General features: G+C 36.6%; 1 protein-coding gene across 5 annotated transcripts in view; it reads right to left on the bottom strand.

Moving 5' to 3' along the window:
• The window catches only part of BIRC6 (baculoviral IAP repeat containing 6), a 179,546-nt gene that overhangs the window by 149,352 nt on the left and 11,275 nt on the right, over positions 1–18,919 (bottom strand). For all 5 annotated transcript variants that reach the window (XM_033056380.2, XM_033056376.2, XM_033056377.2 and 2 more), the window contains exons 2-10: positions 14,558–14,739; positions 12,029–12,166; positions 11,456–11,649; positions 9,744–9,855; positions 8,419–8,501; positions 7,050–7,272; positions 6,788–6,948; positions 4,896–4,954; positions 2,817–4,211 (exon numbers count right to left, since the gene is read on the bottom strand). In XM_033056380.2, coding sequence (XP_032912271.1) covers positions 2,817–4,211; positions 4,896–4,954; positions 6,788–6,948; positions 7,050–7,272; positions 8,419–8,501; positions 9,744–9,855; positions 11,456–11,649; positions 12,029–12,166; positions 14,558–14,739 — 2,547 coding nt within the window. The remainder of the gene's footprint in view (positions 1–2,816; positions 4,212–4,895; positions 4,955–6,787; positions 6,949–7,049; positions 7,273–8,418; positions 8,502–9,743; positions 9,856–11,455; positions 11,650–12,028; positions 12,167–14,557; positions 14,740–18,919) is intronic.

Here is an 18,919-nt window from a genome sequence, read left to right as displayed (position 1 = left end):
ACGAAAATAATACAGCAACAAGCAGGAGAAACAGAAGAAAATGCTGTTCTGCATTCAGAGCTTTCAGACATTAAAGTACCTCTTTGCCTACTCTGATGTCCCAAATTAGCAAACAGGAAAGAATAAGCTGCTCATGCCTGAATATCTTCCAACCTCATCCAAGCATTTCCAACTCATGTATGCTCCAAAACTTTCACTTAACATTTTCATTTATGTCTTTGCACTACAAGCTCCTTTCTAGACAGAATAATGTTGAACACATCAGTGAATACAGTGAATACATTCTACTTTCAGCTTATTTTCTAATGCTGTCAGACTGCTGGCACCATCCCACTTGTGGCAGTAAACCTAGAGGAGCAAACACCCCTAAAGGTGATTTGCAAAGAAGCCTAAGAAAACAGCACTTAAGAAAAATAACAGCAAAACCCTCCATCTGCAGCCACCCAGCTAAGCAAAAAATTCCACCCATTTAAAGTAAAAGTTTAAAGGATGATTATTATTCAAGACAAAGAAAATTATGCAAAGCCTATTCCATACATTAAGCTATTCAAACATACAATAAGATAGAGGATTTAAAAAGTGATATTAATAGTTAAGGTTCTTGATTTGTTTTTTCTTCTAGTGTTCCTGCATTTTATACCTTTCATGTCTTATTTATAAACCTCTCAGTTCAAGTCATTCTTTACCCAGTATTTCAGCATAAATGTTTTGACTCTGAAGCTTCAGACATACCTAGCATCAGATTCTGAAATCTAGACTTCTAATGGACATTGACCCCTAAGTATTTATGATGGCTTTGGACCTAATTTCTCAAAAGTGAGAAAAATGTAACAATGACTGAAATGCTAAAAAAAAAATAGTAATTGAAAGCTTCAAAAGACATAATGAAAACAAGGAACTCCAAAGTCCATGGCTGAGCAGAAGATGGAAGTTCCAAATAGAGGAGTAGTGGGTGTAAATGAAAGATAAGAATAATCAGTGGATTTTTTTTTTCTTAAAGTAAATGAAGCACTATATTCAAAGGAGGACCCTGGCAGGCTGACTTGATACCTGTAGCATACTGGGCTACAAAAGGAAAAAAAAAACCAAAACAACATCTCAGTCATCTTAAGGGCAGCATGAACAAAAGAAATCCAAAAAATTACTGATAAATTGCTTGATGGATACTATAATACTGAGATATACTGCAAAAGCAGAATTATGTACTTGTCCATTACAAGGAAGATGGAAGTATTCTCCAGTCAGTAACAAAAGTGGTGGTAATGTAGGCAGAGATAAAATACTCCTACAAATACAAAATAAATGCTTCTATGTCAGAGACCTGTCTATCTTACACTCCATACCCCAAAGAAATTTCGATAATACCAAAAGCTACAAGAATATGATTACCACACACACTAACATTGGACGGAAAAGTACCATGCACAATAAGACCTTTAACTTTTATCAAGAATCTTAAAACACAAGAAAGGCAAAATAGATGTGATGAAAGAAAGAAATTGATAGTAATAAAATGCTTCAGAAAAAAAAATTCTGTTTGGAGGTCTTTGCAATGAGATTGCAGTTTGATCAACTAAGTATAATTATGACATGCATATGATATGATACAACAGTTTTCAAAGGCAATTAACCTTTCAGTTAGAGTTCCATTTTAACTAGGAAAAAACATGCATTATTAAATACTGCTGAAACAGTTTCATAGATAATTCTTCAAAAGCAGTCACCAGAAGAGAACAATTTAGTAAATATGTATGTTACTCTTGGGAATTTGCAAACATAAATCAATACTAGTTACTGACTTCCAATGTTTTCATTAGTATTTAGAAAGCAAATCTGAAATGTTCACTTCTAGAAATCTTTGTAGGTGAGTGAGAAACATAGAGCCTTTAAGAAAACTGACAGGTTCACAATAAATTTGACTTTATCTGCTGGAAATAACAACTAAATGTGATTTAACAACTGCTCATAGAAGGACTTCATAATTAGTGTGACACCATCATGAAAGGAAAAAAGGTATCAATTTCAATTCTGCTAGTAAAGAAGAAGCTCAACATGATATTGGTGGGAATTTATTTGAAATGTACGAAGCATCCCATCAGCTTAGCCCCTCTGAGAGCCTAAGCATTTCCTCCAGAGCTGTAATCAACTGCAGATGAACTAAACAGAACACTGGGACATGGAGGAACTTGGACGACACCCAGAGCTGTTTCCAGTGCTCCAAAGTGACACAAAGAAACAGGGACTTGTGTGGTGGTTTAGGGACTTTTACAAATTACTTGTTACCTGGACCCGAGTTACACTCCCCTCCTACCTGCCCCTTTCCCCAAATGCCTTGTGTTCACTTGGAAAAAAAGGCTTAAGAATCCTGCATGGGTAGTCCAGCTCTAACAGTAAAGAAAGTACAATCTCAAATGCAAAAAGCTGAAGCAGAACCAGTAGCATGCTACCTGAATGAAAATAGGTTGGGATAAGGTATAAAAGCATTATCTTCTCTGTTGTCTTGAATATCATCAATTACAGTCAGAAGACATTTTTCTGAAATGCGGCTTTGCTATTATAGAAATAATTGCATACAAGAATGACTTCTATTTGTTTTGGACTTAAGAAAACCTGTGCCTCATCACACACAAGAATTACTGCCATTCTAGAGATCAAAACTGACTTTTAAGGTGTGGAATTAACTGGAGTCCATGCTTCCTAGTCTATTAAATTGTATGTAAATTCAGTGGAATTTGAAATTCAGATTCTAAATTCTAGAACATAATCCAAATACAGTAAAATCAATAATTGTAAAAAAAATTGAAGAAAAATCTTACCTTTGGTGCATGCACATAATCTGTCTGTGCCCGAACAGTATATCACAGAGACAAACATATCTGGTTCCTCAGTGCCCTCTTTTTTAGGTGGCTCCACTTTGGCCAGAATTTCAAAGTTCGAAAGATCTAGTATTTTTACATATCCTCCCTGAGTAGTTATTACCAGGTGCCCAAGAGTAGAGATCTCAGATCTTCTCTCTCTCCCACTGCCGTTTTTAGAAGTTAATTGTATTTCCTCTACAGGCTCCTCACAGTCATCCTCTCGATTATCCAATATATCTGGTGGGAGTAAAATCATTGAGGTAATTGTGTCTTGGGGGTCTTTGATATGCTGGATTTTTACTGGTTCCTCCTCTAGAGTAACTATTCTAGTGGCATAATTCATCTTATAAAGCACTAGGTATCCACCACTAACACTTCTCTGCTCAGGCTGAATTATTAAAGGAGTTGGTACATCTGCTGGTGACTCATGCTGGATTACATCAATACTCGTGCCATTCACTACAGCAAGACTTGATTCTAGTTCCCCCTTCCTTCTATTACATAGTGCCGAGTTTAATTTATTTAAATTATTCAAGGCCTCTACTTGATTTATTGCACTCAGAGATTCGACAGGACAAGTCCGCAGTCCTACTAACAAATGAACTCCATCTGCACAAGGTGTGATTGAATCTACACACAGGTTCTCCTCCTCTGCAAACTTGGGCAGACGCAGGCACTGAACCAAAGTCCCAGGCTTGGGAACCATGGAGCTCCACTTGTCCGAGTCTGGAGATGTCAGATTGGCTGCAGCATCTGCAAACTGCTGAATGTAAGTCACAGGTGGGTCCTGTAACAGCAACTGTTCCTGACTGTCCAGCTCCATTTCAATGATCTGTGGAACTGTGAAACCATCATCGTGTATACTTTTACTCATAATATTGTTCATCTGTGAAAAGAGTTTTCCTGCTTTTTCATCAGACTCCTTAATGCTGTACAGCAGCAATACAGGCAAAGTCCTCCTTACCAGAGGGGAATTCAGTTCTGAATTAGTGCAGGATTCATTGTCAGTTGATCCCTGCTCCGAGACACTCTCACCTCGAGTCCTACTCAAGCCATCCAGTGATCTCTGAGAGTTACTGCTAACGGGAGAGGTAGCAGGTGATTTGTATGTTAATAGACCTCCAGCTAACAAACAAGGAAAGGGAATGTTGTGTTGTTCTAGATGCTTTTCCTTCATCTTCTCACTCTTACAGTTGGCCAAACAGGGATTTGCCCCAAGTTCTTCTAGATCTTTAACTGTGTCCTCCAGAACATTTGCAACAATTTCCCACTGAAGTTTTTCAGGTTGCTGAAGAACGCTGAGAGCTGTAATATCAAGGCTGACTTCCATAGTTTCTTTTTGTGATGTATGCCCTTTAAAACAAAAATGTTTAACATAATACAAATGCTCAAAAGACAAATATACTGCAAATATTAGTGTTTGTTGGAAAAAAAGGATCTTTTTCTACATCTTATGCTCTTTTTTCCCCCCACTTAGTGATCCTTACTCAAAGACGTAAACCAGATTATTGAAAATAGCATGCAGTCCTCCCTCCCTCAAAATTTCTGACTCAACCTCTAAGAAAATAACACAAGAAGACCATGCACAGCACTGTTTTCCTTCCATATAAAATCTTTATTCAGGAAGAAATACTTTATCAAAACGCATACCCTTAGGGAAACAATCAAGACACAGGAACTCTTTCTGGCAATCACCAGAATTTAAAGGGTTTTATACAGCTGCAATTTGTTCCTGTTCTAAGAAAGTTCTTTTATCTTGGTTTGTGTGCTTTATTGACAGCAAGATAAGCAATGCCTGTTGTCAAGTAAGACATTTATTAACTAACAAAGTGCAGTTTTTCTTTTCTCCTCCATGAAATCTCTCCACCACACAAACTTAAATACAGGTACGCCTTTCAAGGTAAATCCTCTTCCTTTTTTCCAATACAGTGAATATAATAACATTGGTTTTGACTGGGGTTTTTTAAAAGCCTGAAAGAAGAATTTCCCCTTTCACCTCTAAAGTATTACATATATAACAGATCAGATATAACCTACCTGTAACAGATTCTGATCTGGAATGCTCTTCACTGTCTGAATCCTCCAGTAGGTCATCACTGAAAAAAAATAAAAATGCATGAATGACATAATGCACATGCTAACTGCATGCTTTTTAATTAAATTAGTAAAAAAATCATAAAAAACACAATGTGTATTATAATTGGCCAGTCCTTTTAGCCAGTATTACTCATCCTCTGGTGAGTTTATCACAGACACCAACAACATAAAAACTTCGTCCTCCATTATTGAACCAGTAGACCAGATTTCTTTTTGTCTTATTCTACTATTGTATTTCCAACACTTCAGGCATAAACAGAACTAAAATTAAAGCCAGTTCTCAGGAATCTTCCCAAGAAAAATAAAACCATACAATCAGGACATCTAAAAATTAATATCGACATCTTCAAATTCCTCAAAATAACCTCTGGAAAGTGGAGCTGACAGACCGGTCTTCAATTCTACAAGGTGATTTTGTAACTAGTACTGAAACAAGAGATGAACAGTGTTGCTGGTTTTAAAAATACTGTCAGATAAATAATTTTGTCATAAAACCAGATTCCGCTCAAGACACCTTTTCAAGAGAAATAGGCCCCTGAGTAGTTCTAAGAATATATAAATAATTAATGCATCTGACTTTCCCAATAAAAGAAATTATTTCCTATTACAGGTTCCTTATACACAGGAAGGACAGTAATCCCTTTGCAGCTTCAGTGTAACTATTCACAGTACCAAGTCAGATCCTCAAACTTCAACAAGCTGGATGCTTCTTCCTCATATCCAAGAAACAGATCTTTGTGGAGTCAAACCTGATCAACCTTCACTTCATAACATGGCAGACACAATTCAATACTTTGATTCTGACCCAGCTTCCCCTTAAGCAGAGAAGTGATAGTGAATTCCATGTAGGTTATGTGAAATTAAAAATGCTCAGTTCTAGGCAGTATGATGGCACTGTCCTTTATCCAGCTCTTAAAACTGGTTTAATTCGTTAACTGCTAAGGAATTCCCAGCACTAAAGCTACAGTAAGAGTCCAGGCAGCTGCTGATGTTGTCCATGTCAGCAGAAGAGCAAGCTTCATATTTGCCCTGCACTACCACAGATATCACACCCAGTTTAAAACCAAAGATTTACCTCCCTGTGTATATAGCAGTATTGTTACTTTTTTCTTAAAGCTGAAGAAGAAACATTCAGAAAACTATCAAGACTCCCCAGACAACTTTTGTTCTAAGTTTTCCAACAGTTATTCACTCTACTGAGCTTTGGCAAGACCATACAAACAGTTCCCATGAAGCATGAGTAAAATACTACTTTTTCAAACATCACACTTTCTAAGCACTGGCAATCCCTCTAGCTTATCCAAACCTTTGCAACAGGACTATCTAATTGTTTACAGTCTGTACCCATGTATTAAAAGTATGCAAGGAAGTACAAATTCCTAGCACATCCACGTAGTATATTTTCAGAATGATATAACCAGAAATCATGGAGAAGTAATCTGAGAAAAAAAGCATGTTCCTGAAGTCCATAAGGGGTCTTTACTTTCAAAACCTGAAATGTATAATCCATAACTAAAATGAAAGGCTGGTCCAAAACTTATATTCCTTTCTCTTCTTACTCTGCCTCTGAAACATGAGCATAGGGCAGGCAAGAAGATCTGCAATCTCTCGCTAGTGGAGTATAAAACTGGAACAGCAGGAAATTGGCTTAAAAAATAGAAATTTAGATTAGTCTTTTTGAAGTGCTGAATTGTGTACAAATACAGAATGACTAAAAATATCATTTCCGTGAAAAGAAAATTACCAATCTCATGTTTCACAAAGCATGACTTTGCTAAATGGCATTTACCACTTACACAGAGGCATTTCATACTTCTCATAGACTGCCATACCTGTCTCCTTCTAATTTCGGTATGTCTGAGCAGCTAGAGGAATCTTCTAACCACGCTAGTGTTGGTCTCCTTGAGTCAACCCCTGAGCTCTGTTCTCCTGATAACATAAGTTGCTGCACAATAGCAGGATCATATGCATTGATTTCAAATTTTAAGTGGACCTGAGAAATAACAACACAAAACACAAGAGATATTTGATTTTGAATCAAGATATGTCTGATCAGTAAAGAGTTGATGAAAAATTTTTGTTTCTATTACATACCTTCATAAGTTTGGAAACATCCCATATGCAGATCTTTCCTCGTTTTGTTGCAGCAGCTAGAAAATGAGGGCAACTTCCAGATCCAAAGCAGGTTATTCTGTCAGTGCCATCTGTGCAGGGAAATTGCGCTGGACTTGTTGCCAGCGTGACTGAAAGAGGTACATTCTGAGTGTGCTCACCCTTGACAAATGGGCAGTTTGGGGAATGTCTCTCATGTTCAGACCTTTCCAGAATAAAAACAAACACAGAAAATACCGATTTTTTACTGTGAAAACTACACACAGCATATACAAGCTAAGACCTAAAAGTGAAGCTGAAACAGAACTGTTTGAACTGTATTGCAGTCAACCATACAAGAGAGTTCTGAAGTCACTAAGTTTTCCCTGTTGGTTCCCAATAGCAGACTATTAAAGACTTGGATACTCAATGCACATTCATATTCAAATGGATCAATCTACACAACGCTCTAAATATAATCAGTCCATTTAAAAAAAAGTTCTATAGCAGTAGTCAATCACGTCCAGATACAGAAAAGCTCAGATTAAACTTAACGTACATTAAGATTGAAATGTTATGAGTAACTTTAGAAGCAATGCCCTTTTTCTAGTTCTATATCCACAATTTCAAAAATCAGAACTGAAAACAGTCCTTAATGCCACATTGACCAAGAAGCATGGAAAAAACCTAATCTTGATATACAACTAAGGCAAAGACATGACAAGAGCAATTACAGAGCTACAAAATGTCTTGAAACTCATAAGTAAAAGGAATAGAAAAAAACAATGAAGATAATATTACAAGAAAAAGTTTCCAGCAAGTCAGGAATCCAATGCATTCCAGAAAAGATTATAAATTACAAACTAATCAAGAAAAAAATACATTAAGAACACTTTAACCAGTGCAAGGTCCCACATTTCTGTCACTATGCACAACTTTAGATGATTCAGGAAACTAGTAATGGACACTGCAACTTCACATAAAAGGCAAATATGCACAACACAGCCATGGCAGTTTTTGAACCCGAAAGGAGATGTATTCCAGTCACAATCAAATAGAAGACTCAGTTTAGATCCCTGCAAAGAAGTATTGGCTGACAACTCACAAGGAGCAATTTGAAACGAAATAGCAAATCAGAATTAAGAAATAAAACCAAGTACATTTTTTCTTTTAGTATTATACAGAAATTTTATATAGTACATCAAATCTTTTTGTGATTTATTCCACGGAATCATCTTGGAAACCCATTGTTGTCAATAACTTGTCCTAAACTCACCAGAAATATCATCGAGATAAGCTGATTTTTGTCCTTTGAAGATTTCTAACCTCTTCAGCACAAAATTAAGTGTACTTCACACATCATTAAACTTACCAAGGTTCATCTGTAGGCTCCCAGCACACCAAGCACACACTACAGGTAAAACACATGGCTCTGTCATCTCCTGATGAAGCAGGCTATGAAAATAAGAAGAAACACTTGAAATTTATATAGCTATAAAACACTTTTTAACTAGTTGATCAAGTTCTTTCCTGCTAGTGACACACTAAAGCATCACATCAGACATATAAAAGACCACAAATTATATACTACAAAGTGGCAGCATGTCACATTAAAAAAAGCATACATATTACTATAGAACAGATCCAAAACTAACATTCATGCAAGTCATTGGATGCAAACCACAGATATAGAACAGAATTTTTTTTCTTCTTTTTTTTTTCTTTTTGGCAAAAGTTTATAAGGTTCAAAAAATCTAGAACTACAGGAGAACACATGCTTGAATAAACACAGGTTAAAAATATTCCTACCAATCTCTTAGGACATAAGGTATTCTCTACCACTCCTCTGCAAAGAACAGTTATTACTAGCTGAAGTAACTGAGGAAAAACAATCAAAATTTCCATTCTCTTAAAATTTAGCATTTTCATGACCTCATTTCAAGACGTGGGAATATGCAGATGCAATTTCAACATATGAATTCTCTACGTTTCTCTTTCTGTACAACTTCAAGAAATTATCCAAAAACTTCATACACCTATCACACTTTGCAGCTGACAGAATGAAACAGAAAATATTGCTGTCAAAGGACAGGCACTGCCCAGTCTTCATTATCTAAACCCACATTATAAATACTTTTTTTAAAGCAGGGATAATTTCAATGAATGAAAAATGGAAATAAACAAAAGTGGTAGAACCAAACATTGAGGTTGTATTTATTCACGAAGCCTAACAATTTAATGTGATCTAGGATCTCTGTTTGATACAATTAAGTTCTAGTAGGAAAGTGTGGTTACAGAACACAAGTGCCAAGCTTTCTGCTTTTTTGCTTTACTTGTAATATAAAGAGGAATATTTACTCAATCTAACAAGGAGAAAGACAGATTCTATGTAACAACCAACTTTATCTCTATTACTGTTAACTCAGATTAATCTGATATTTCAAAAAGTTTTATACACTGAAGTTCAGAACAGTATTTTGTGATCTGTACAAAAAAAAAAAAAAAGAAGCGAACTCAAGGCACCAAAACCCCTTTAAAGAAGAAAAAAAAGAGCTGAATGACAAGGTTTTTATGGTTGATATATAATTGAAGGAATCCATTAAAAAAGAAAAAACACCCCACTAAAAAACATCACCACCTTTTTTCCCCTGCCCTCCCAATTGGGGAACAAATACTAAGAACAACTAAATCTCTTACCTGGTGATAGAATCCAGCTTGAGCCATAGGATCTGGCTGGGCCCACCGATAACCCACATGAGGCCATGAAGTGAATGTCTCCCGTCTGTTAGCTTCACTATACATCAAAGACCTAGAAAGGTGAAAACACTCTACATTACCCAAAATTGCCACTTAAAATTAAAAACTCAAACTATTTATAAGACTTTCAGTGCTTTAGCAACCATTGAAAATAGCACAAATAGTTACCTATAACTTACACATGAAACAAACTTCCCTTATTTGGGTGCTTAAAGTACATGCCCAGTAAAAAATAAAAAGCCACACAACAATCTATGGACCTTAAAAGCAGGATTAATAAAATAAGCATCCAGGTAGCCTATTTGATCTACCTGCAGAAAAGCATCAAATACCCAAAGCTCTTCTGCATCGAAGGCAAATGGAGCATCTAGCCCAACAGAACTGCAACAGTGTTGGATTTTTTTTAGCATGACAACTACTGTCTAAGTTTGAGATTCTTAGTTAAACAGATATGAATATGCACATTTTCAAATACTCTAAAGCAATATTTTAGGCTTAACTGAATATATGGTACAACCCCATCCAGTCATCGCTCACTACATCCTATAATACTTGCACATTTTAAACTACGACGTCCCAAAATATGAACCCCTCTGCAACTCAACAGCTGGAGAGCAAAGAAGTTCCTCTCTTTTCCACCTTCACTCAGTGCATGACCCTCATCTGCAACACTACATGAGAAATAAGTATCAGTTTTTCTTTTCCCTGAGAGAGTTTTGTTCTCCCAAGAACTAGGGCTGGAAAGGTGCCTTATTTCCTGTTTCTGCTTCTCAGTTTCAGGAGATCTTTGCTGTCTTATAAGAGAATGGAAATATTAAACATTTCCTGCCACGAAAGTAATCTATTGTAGTAACACCCACATAAGAGCAATCTTAACTTGACATTATACCAGCTCGAGAGACAGATCCTGGGAGAGCTCTAATCAAAATACAATATGGTGAGGTACAGGTAGACCTGAGGGCTTGGGGAGGGAAAGCTAAGAGATTAAATCAAATTCATTAAATTATTTGTGATGCGAGAAATGATAACACACATGCAAAATAATATCAGGCACCTTCAAGAGAGAATAACTTATAAACTTAGAAGAATTACCAGTATTCTAACTAGTCTCACCTCATGAAGGTTAACATAATGGGTTACTCGCCTGTGTATACATTACCACTTGGACCAGAAAGAGATGAAGCAACAACCTGAGGTAAAAATGTGCTCTTTCCCAACCACATAGCAGGTGAATACAGAATTCAGAAGTAGCATATATAATGATCTGCAAAAATAACTTCCTAAACCTCTAAACCATAAAACATAAGCATGACTCTGTCTCGTAAGAAAGAAAAGCAATTGACTTCAGGATACAATGCAGTATGTATTTAAGGCTGCAATTGTTACCTTTCTGAAAGTATATGTTGGGACTAAGAGCAAAGTAAATTCGATTTGCAATAAAACTGAAACCCAAGTTGTCTTGTGGCGTCCACAAAGGCTTTGCTAAATTCAGTAATATGTATGGCACAGTGTGCATTTAACAGTTAATTAGCTGTATGTGTAAGGGCAACAAAGCAGAGATTTATTCTTTGGCAGGTAAGTTAAAGTCATCTAAGAGCTTATTCTGAAACAACTAAGAGGTAAAATCCATCACTTATTTTGTCTTAATATACCTGTCCACAGATCGCCCAGGTCCCACACCAAGCTCTGGTCGTGCGCTGGGTAAGAGGTAAGATAACCTATCCATCACAGAGGATGCTACAGGTAAGGCAGCAATATTTTGATTTATCTTCTTGAGTTCATTTACAATGGCACTGGCGACAGACTTCAAAACATGATGAGGAAGGTGGAACGTAACCGTTGCCCACTAAATTAAAAAAAAGAGTGTCTATGTTTTAAAATTTCAACATCTAAACAATAGATCACCAGAGTGTCAAAACCAAAACTAAACACACGTGATATCAAGAAATACAACAGGTGTACAAAAGCAACATGAACGTAATACAAGGATAGTCAGTAATTTCAAATTTTAAGCTCAGTCTGGTTTATTAGTCGACTTTATGAGCAAGAAACTAATCTCGTTTCTTCTCTTACAAAGAGAAGCTTCACATATAAAACTAAGGAACAGATAATATATTCCACTGTCTTCAAACAAAATCCACCACATTGAATTTGTATGTTTCAATGGTAGACACACAAATCAGACATGGAAATCCATGTTAGACAGTACAGAAACAAATCCTTACCTTTGCAACTTTATGATTTGCTGCTGTTTCATGTGAGGTATTTTTTAAGCCATCCTTCAGTTGTGTGATGAACAAATCATAACCCTCTGTGCTAGAAACATCTACTTTTTCTATGCAAGCAGATAACAGTTGCTGAGCCTAAAATGCAGATGTGCAAGCAAAGTTAACATCCACACTGATTAACTACAACAGGAATTACGCCTATTTCATTACTCTCGGAAATGTCCTTTGCCAGATCCTACTTTATCATATAATATATCAGCATAATTCCCATAAAAGACCCAGACCTGAGTATGATGCTCCAAATTTTACTTCATAGGCCAACCCACAGATAAACTTCAGCAATGGTAACAGTAATTACTATGAATTCCTTCAAGGGCAATATTACCAATGTTAAACGAGTCAGTCATATAAGTTAAAACTGAAGATCTATTAAAGCAAGCAATGAGAAGACACCTATTGCCCAATGCTTTCTCTTCAAAAGGATTCATTCAGCTTTAGTGACAAAAAGTGACAGCAGGATCAAAAGTTTTGCCATTTTCTGAGTAGTTTTGTATGTTCAAAAAAGTAGATAATGAGAACAACACTGCAATAAAATTAAGAGATAAGTTACTTAAATGCTAATATAGTGAAGCTGAAAAATGAGGCAAAGAAAAACCCCAGGCTAGTTTAGAAGTTAGTTCTTAAAATTCAATAATAATGCAACTAGAAAAGAATGCTATAACCATCCATTTACAGACATTTTCTTCCAAGTCTCATCTGTTTCCAGCTTATCCCTCTGTCTGCTAACTTCATGTTGACAGGTAAGATTTAAAGGTATGCTTAATGTGCAAGGCACAGAGTATTTTAAATCTGCTGTTAGGTGGGTTAACAACTGAAAAAACATTACAGGAATTCTTTCAAGTTACAAATACAGGGAAATATTTCCCAAGGACCATGGTCAGTCCTTTAAACAACCACAAACTGCTCAAAACAGAACAGGCCAAAAGGCTCCTTAGTTATGTCCCTGGGAAGCTCAGGGGAAGACTGAAATTAAGCAAACCAGCCCCCTAGCTATGGTTCTATGAGAAGAATAACAGATTCACTGTGGAAGTTCCTAAATTTTAGTGTTCTACAGGGATTTCAAAACTGCACAGAGGTTGCTTCATAACTTGTTAATGGTTACAATTAGAAATGCATAAAGGTGCACTGCACTATCAGCAGAACAAACTACTTAAAAGACTACTGAAATTAAGTGCAAAAATTTGCAGAAAAATTCCAGAGACAAAGAAACACTAAACAACCTTCCTTGGATGAACATTCTTGCCCTTTCTATGATGAAAGAGGTGGACAGATGTGTTTGTATGATATCTGCTTAATACTTACTAATTTTTTCCAAGGTCTGGATTACTCCCTCTTTAAAATTAAAAGAACTTGAGACTGATAATGTCTTGCCTCCTTCCTCACCAATGTGGTGATGGAACTCCCAAAACTATTCCTACTGAACTCCACATTTCCTTTTCTACAGGAAGGACCTTTACAGAGAGGTGCTGTAAATATGGGTCTGTAAACTGTTTAGAACCAAAGAATCTTTGTGCCAAAAACCTACAACAAACTTATAGGCTCTAGTGAACCATGTGAGACTCCAAACCCGTATCAGCAGACCTTATGGAAGGAAATCCTGACCTCTGACGCTTTCTTCACACTCAGCCACACATACCAGGATTGTTTAGTAACCCACAAAGGGTATAAAAAGTGATGCCAGGGGGCAGCAATCATCAGGAACCCAGACAGCTCTCTTCAGAGACCTCTATGAAACATTTTATTGGTGTTACTCCTACTCAAGTCACATCGTTTAAAACCTCACATATAACATACATTCTTATAAGTAAGCACCTGTTATTCAGTACTTCAGAAGCACATAAATCATTTATATCAGTGCTGAGGATAAACAAATGCAACAAAATCCTAAGCATTACACTCTAAGCAGAAATGTCTACATTAGCTCCTCTTAAAGTGATACTAAATGCTCAAACCACAAAGTACTGTGTTACAGCTGATTCAAACATAAAAGGGAAGTCAGTTTTGCACAGGAAAAAGTCTTGTTAGGCCAGCTGACCTTGCTGGAAAACCTAGACTTCAGCTCTAACTCTTCACATGACAAAACACCTAATTTTATCTTTCTTTTCCTTAAAGACCATAACAACAACAAAACCAACAACAACAAATCATGGATGCCTAACAGCCAGACTGACTTCCAGAAGTGCATATAGATTCCATACACAAGCACTGACAAAGGTGGGGAAATGAGTCCTTATCTCTGGTCACTAAAAAGTTCTTTCTGAAATACTGTGGTCCTGAGGCATGTTCTTATTTGTTTGAGAAACAGGTAATTGTGAAAAGCTATGGTGCTATGACAGCTAATAGCTAAGAAACTTTTCCATTACATGGTATTAATATCACTCTAGAAACTCAGAGTCAAATGTCTGGTTTCAGAATTTCTAACACAGTTATTTACATACCTCTTTTTTGTCCTCCCCTCCATCTTACCTCTGTAACTGGCAATTCAAGCTGAACCACGTCATCTTGTTTTGAAACAGGCGTTTGCAGAGCTGTGTCTAACAGTAAGATGCCATTGAGATCTTTTCTACATCCCACTGCATAATCGTCCACAAAGATCACTTTATCCACAGCAGAAATATACTGACATTTCACCCGTCCACCTGGTTTAGCTATAAAGGGAAGATAAAATGCAAGACTTAATTAGAAAAATGTTTTTATAGAAAGGACCTCTTATTTGTATTTAGGGAAGTAATGTAACCCTTTGGCAAAATCTTTACTTCTTGAGATGATCAAAAGCTAGCATTTTAGCAATCACAATTTTCACCAAGTTTTTATATTTCCTACACTAAAACGCAAAAATCTATACCAAATCTATACATCCCATCAATAACTACAAACATTTTATTCCTACAGTGGAAGCCATTAAATTAAAGTCCTCCTCTTACCAGGAGGCCTCAACTAGTGTTTTCAACTTAAAGCTGATGCCTGGCATACTTGATACAAGTTGACAGTCAATAATAAGAACTAAATTGTACAAACCAGCATGAACACTATGACAAAATTGCTAAATTACCATTCAGGCTTATTAACACTACTTCATCAAACAAAATAATACTTAAACTTCTCAAAACTAAGTACAGTTTGTACCATGTACCAATATGTGGCACGTGTTCCTTGAGACACTACAGCAGCTCATTTCTGCTCAGTGCTGCATATACTGATGTCAGTAACAGGTTTGAGAAGTTTGGTGAAGGGAAAGGAAGACTGTCAGCAGATAAATAAGGAAAGGTTGTGGCAATGGATATTATCCCCTAAAATGTTTAATGTTACTCATCACTATTACATGTCTAAAGCTGGATGGACTGCAGAACTAAATGTAATTCATGTAAAATGCTACCTGCACAGAAAGCGAACTGCTTTCTATCACAGAGTGAGCTGCCACTCCAGAAGCAGTTTGTGTGTGTGATAAATATATGGACACATTCTCCAACAGCAGCTGAAAATGCTGCATCGTCAACATAGGTGTCTTCCTGTCACACAGGAGCAGGAGTTTCATTAAATTCTGCATTAATCATGCCTGCCTATGTTCTCCTCTTTCCTCAGACACTGGATCCCACTTTTACTATAAATAATTTAAAAATCACCATTTTGGTAGCTAGAACACAGTAAAATACCCTGGTAAGGACATAATTCTGTCATCTTCACACTTTGATACAGTCAAATGGAAATTAAAACTTCTGGAAGTATAGGGCACATGAATCTACTACATTACATTTGTGGTATTCTCTCTTTGAAAATGCAGGTAAAGAACAGTTGTCAGCTGCCCTTCTCACCAATATTTCAGAAACAATGACTCATATACTCACAAAACAAAGGACATATGCCTGTGCCTACGTTAAGTAACTGCAATTGTAATAATTGATAATAGCAGTCAGAAACACTTCAAGAGTCTGGAATCACTTAGTGAAGTTGTGAAGTCTTTGGTCCTTGCTCAGCAAAAAAGGGCTCTGTGAAAGGTAAATCAACTAATTCCAAACTGTGTTTTTGCCAATACAATGGAATTCCTCACACAAGGCTTTCTACAGCCAACATAGCTGCAGGCAAGGAAGCAAACCATTCTAGGAAAATAAGTTTTGTCAAAAATTCAAATACAAGTTTTAACAGCTTTAAAAGTATTAAGTTTCAACAGCATACTGGAAACTATTATGCAAATAAACTGAATGGTATCTAAACTAGACACCTCAGATTCTGAGGGTGTATGCAGACTATCCAGAGTGATCCAAGGGATGGATCACTACAGGACACTTTGTCTAGCACATCACTTCTCTCCTCCTCCCCCCTCCCAAAGAAAATGGGAAAAGCAGCTCACCCCTTCTGGCAGTGCCAACACCATGAACACTTTCTTTTGCACCTTCCTTATCTGCTGTCAAGCACAGGACTATGCTCATGCCCGGTGCCTAAGAGTTCAGCAGTGTGTTGGAGGCCCAGTCATTGTGGCTTTCCAGGCCAGACCATTCTTAGTTTATCAGTTCTGTAGTGATGTTAATGAATTCTCATGTCTAAAGCAGCAAACAGCTAATATCCTCTGAGTAAATGATCCAAATCTTTAGAAGTCAATGAAGATTACTAACGAGGCAGATAACAGTATTTCTGCTCCATTGCAAAACAAAATAAGAAGTTATAACTACAGAACAAGAATTATATTGTCTATTGGGATTTTCACTGTGCTGGCTAATATTCTGGTTGGTTGTATTGACAGAAAGATTTGCCAAATTATCTCTAAAAAGTTATTTACAATTGCTGTTTTTATTTTATTTGAAGCACATAAAACCAAAACAGGCTCCCTTAGCCTAAGTCGATGGAGCTTCAAGGAAATTATTTGACCAATATTTATTATTTTCCCAAAACCCAAAAAAACACATTCTGTAACTGATTAGTTTACACTGAATAGCCTGAGTTGCTGAGAAGCTTTTTTTGCAAATAGGAGTCTAATTTTAAAAGTTCACAAAATACATTTCAAGACAATTCTAATACTAGTCACATACGAGTCACACAGCCTACGTATGGCTGACCATATGATTATAATAATAGAGCAAGAACCAGGAAACCAAAGAATATAAGAAGTCACCACTACAGAAGTGGTAACCTAGAAGTTATGCCTAGAAAAGTTAAATTGTCCTAAAGCATTGTCAGAAATGTCTTTTCTAACTAGGGATCGATATTTTACAATGTGCTAAAGGACTCTGCCAATACCCTTTGAAAAACACACTGATGAAAAACATTGAAAAACTAATTAAAAACATTATGTCCTGCCTATTCAGCCTAAGTTTGCTTGCAATAGTGACCTGCATCTTCACAAACCACAGCTAAAAAGTTTCACATAAGATCACTACTTTACTTAAGCTAGATCATCAATACTGTTACTCTCATTTTAGCCCCCAATTGCTTTAGGTGTAATTTACTTTGGGTGGTAGGAGAAAAAGCAGTCATTCTTTCTAATGATTTTCCTTTTCAGTCTTTGCTTTTTTCAGCTTCTCCCAATATCTCCAGACTATCTATCTGGGATTAAAATACAAAACAACTCACAAAGAAGTCATTACACCTTTTGTCAGTTCTTACAAGGAAACCTGGCAGGTTGCTAGCACGCTAGAAGTGCAAATCCAATAGCATATTACACTATGGTATGTCATCTATCACAACACTAGAACTAGCAACCTAAAACCTTAAAACCAAACAAACACCAGATTGCAGAAATTAAGAATCTGAGAAATGGAACATTTCACCTTCACCTTCTTTGTCTCAAACAATACAGAGCAGAGACCAGCAATTTCCTGTGATAAAAATCTGACCTACAAGAGTATTACAGAAAACAAATGGGCAAAGCAGCAGTTGTCATGCCCCTTTGCCTGTGGGCATTAAGATGAACCAAACCAATTACAGAATTAGCCTTGCATTTTCAGAAGTAGAACAATGAAAAAGTTTGTCTCCATCTCTGCTGAAGACAGATTCAGCCTCAAAACTACAGACCTTAAGAGAAGTGGTTGTCACCCACATATGCTTGGCCACCATCATGAAGAGATATAGATTTATGCTGGCAGCAACACCTTTATCTTTTGTGATAATGAAAAAAAATAATTCACCTAGAAAACTGCTAGCCAGGAATGGCACTAAAACCTTTCAAAGTCAGTAATTCCCTTGACAAGAAGCTCCCCATACAGAGCAAAAATGACCCTCCAATAGTTTCTAAATTACAGTAAACTAACACTTAGGTGCAGCTATAAAGTGAGAGTGGTAAACACATGCATCATAGCACTAATTCCATAATGCTAAGTCTCAAGTCCAATCAAATATCTAAAGGAACATTCATAACTTTGATCTATGAATGTCACTAGGTCTTTAAATTAAGAATTAAAGTAACATTTTTGGAGAAACAAATCCCATCAGTCCAGTATGCGCATCAATACCAGTTTCTGCATTTTTAAATTAAATTTAAATAATCCAAACATTATCTCAGTATTCATTCCAAAATACTGCAAGAACGGGAAAAATAAATTAATGACGTTTCAGGAGATCAAAAGCCCTATCTATTCCATTAATTTTGTACCATAAGATTTGAGCATCGAGCTACTGAAAGTGAATCCAAAACTCAAGAAAAGGCCAGGTCAGTGAACAGCAGAACTATCCTATCCATTTGAGACAAAACCACTTCCTGCTAGAACCTCACTCAGCTACGTCTCACACATTTTCCACAGGTACCTGGGATTAAAAAAACCTTACCTATCAGTTGTCCTCATTTGTTACAAGGCAAGTGCCTTTCTTATTGCTACCACCTCATGTAATCATAAAACC

This window comes from Catharus ustulatus, chromosome 3 (assembly GCF_009819885.2).
Source record: "Catharus ustulatus isolate bCatUst1 chromosome 3, bCatUst1.pri.v2, whole genome shotgun sequence".
NCBI classification, from domain to species: domain Eukaryota; kingdom Metazoa; phylum Chordata; class Aves; order Passeriformes; family Turdidae; genus Catharus; species Catharus ustulatus.
Note: the sequence above shows the minus strand (reverse complement) of the source record. Positions and strands in the feature narration are given on the sequence as shown.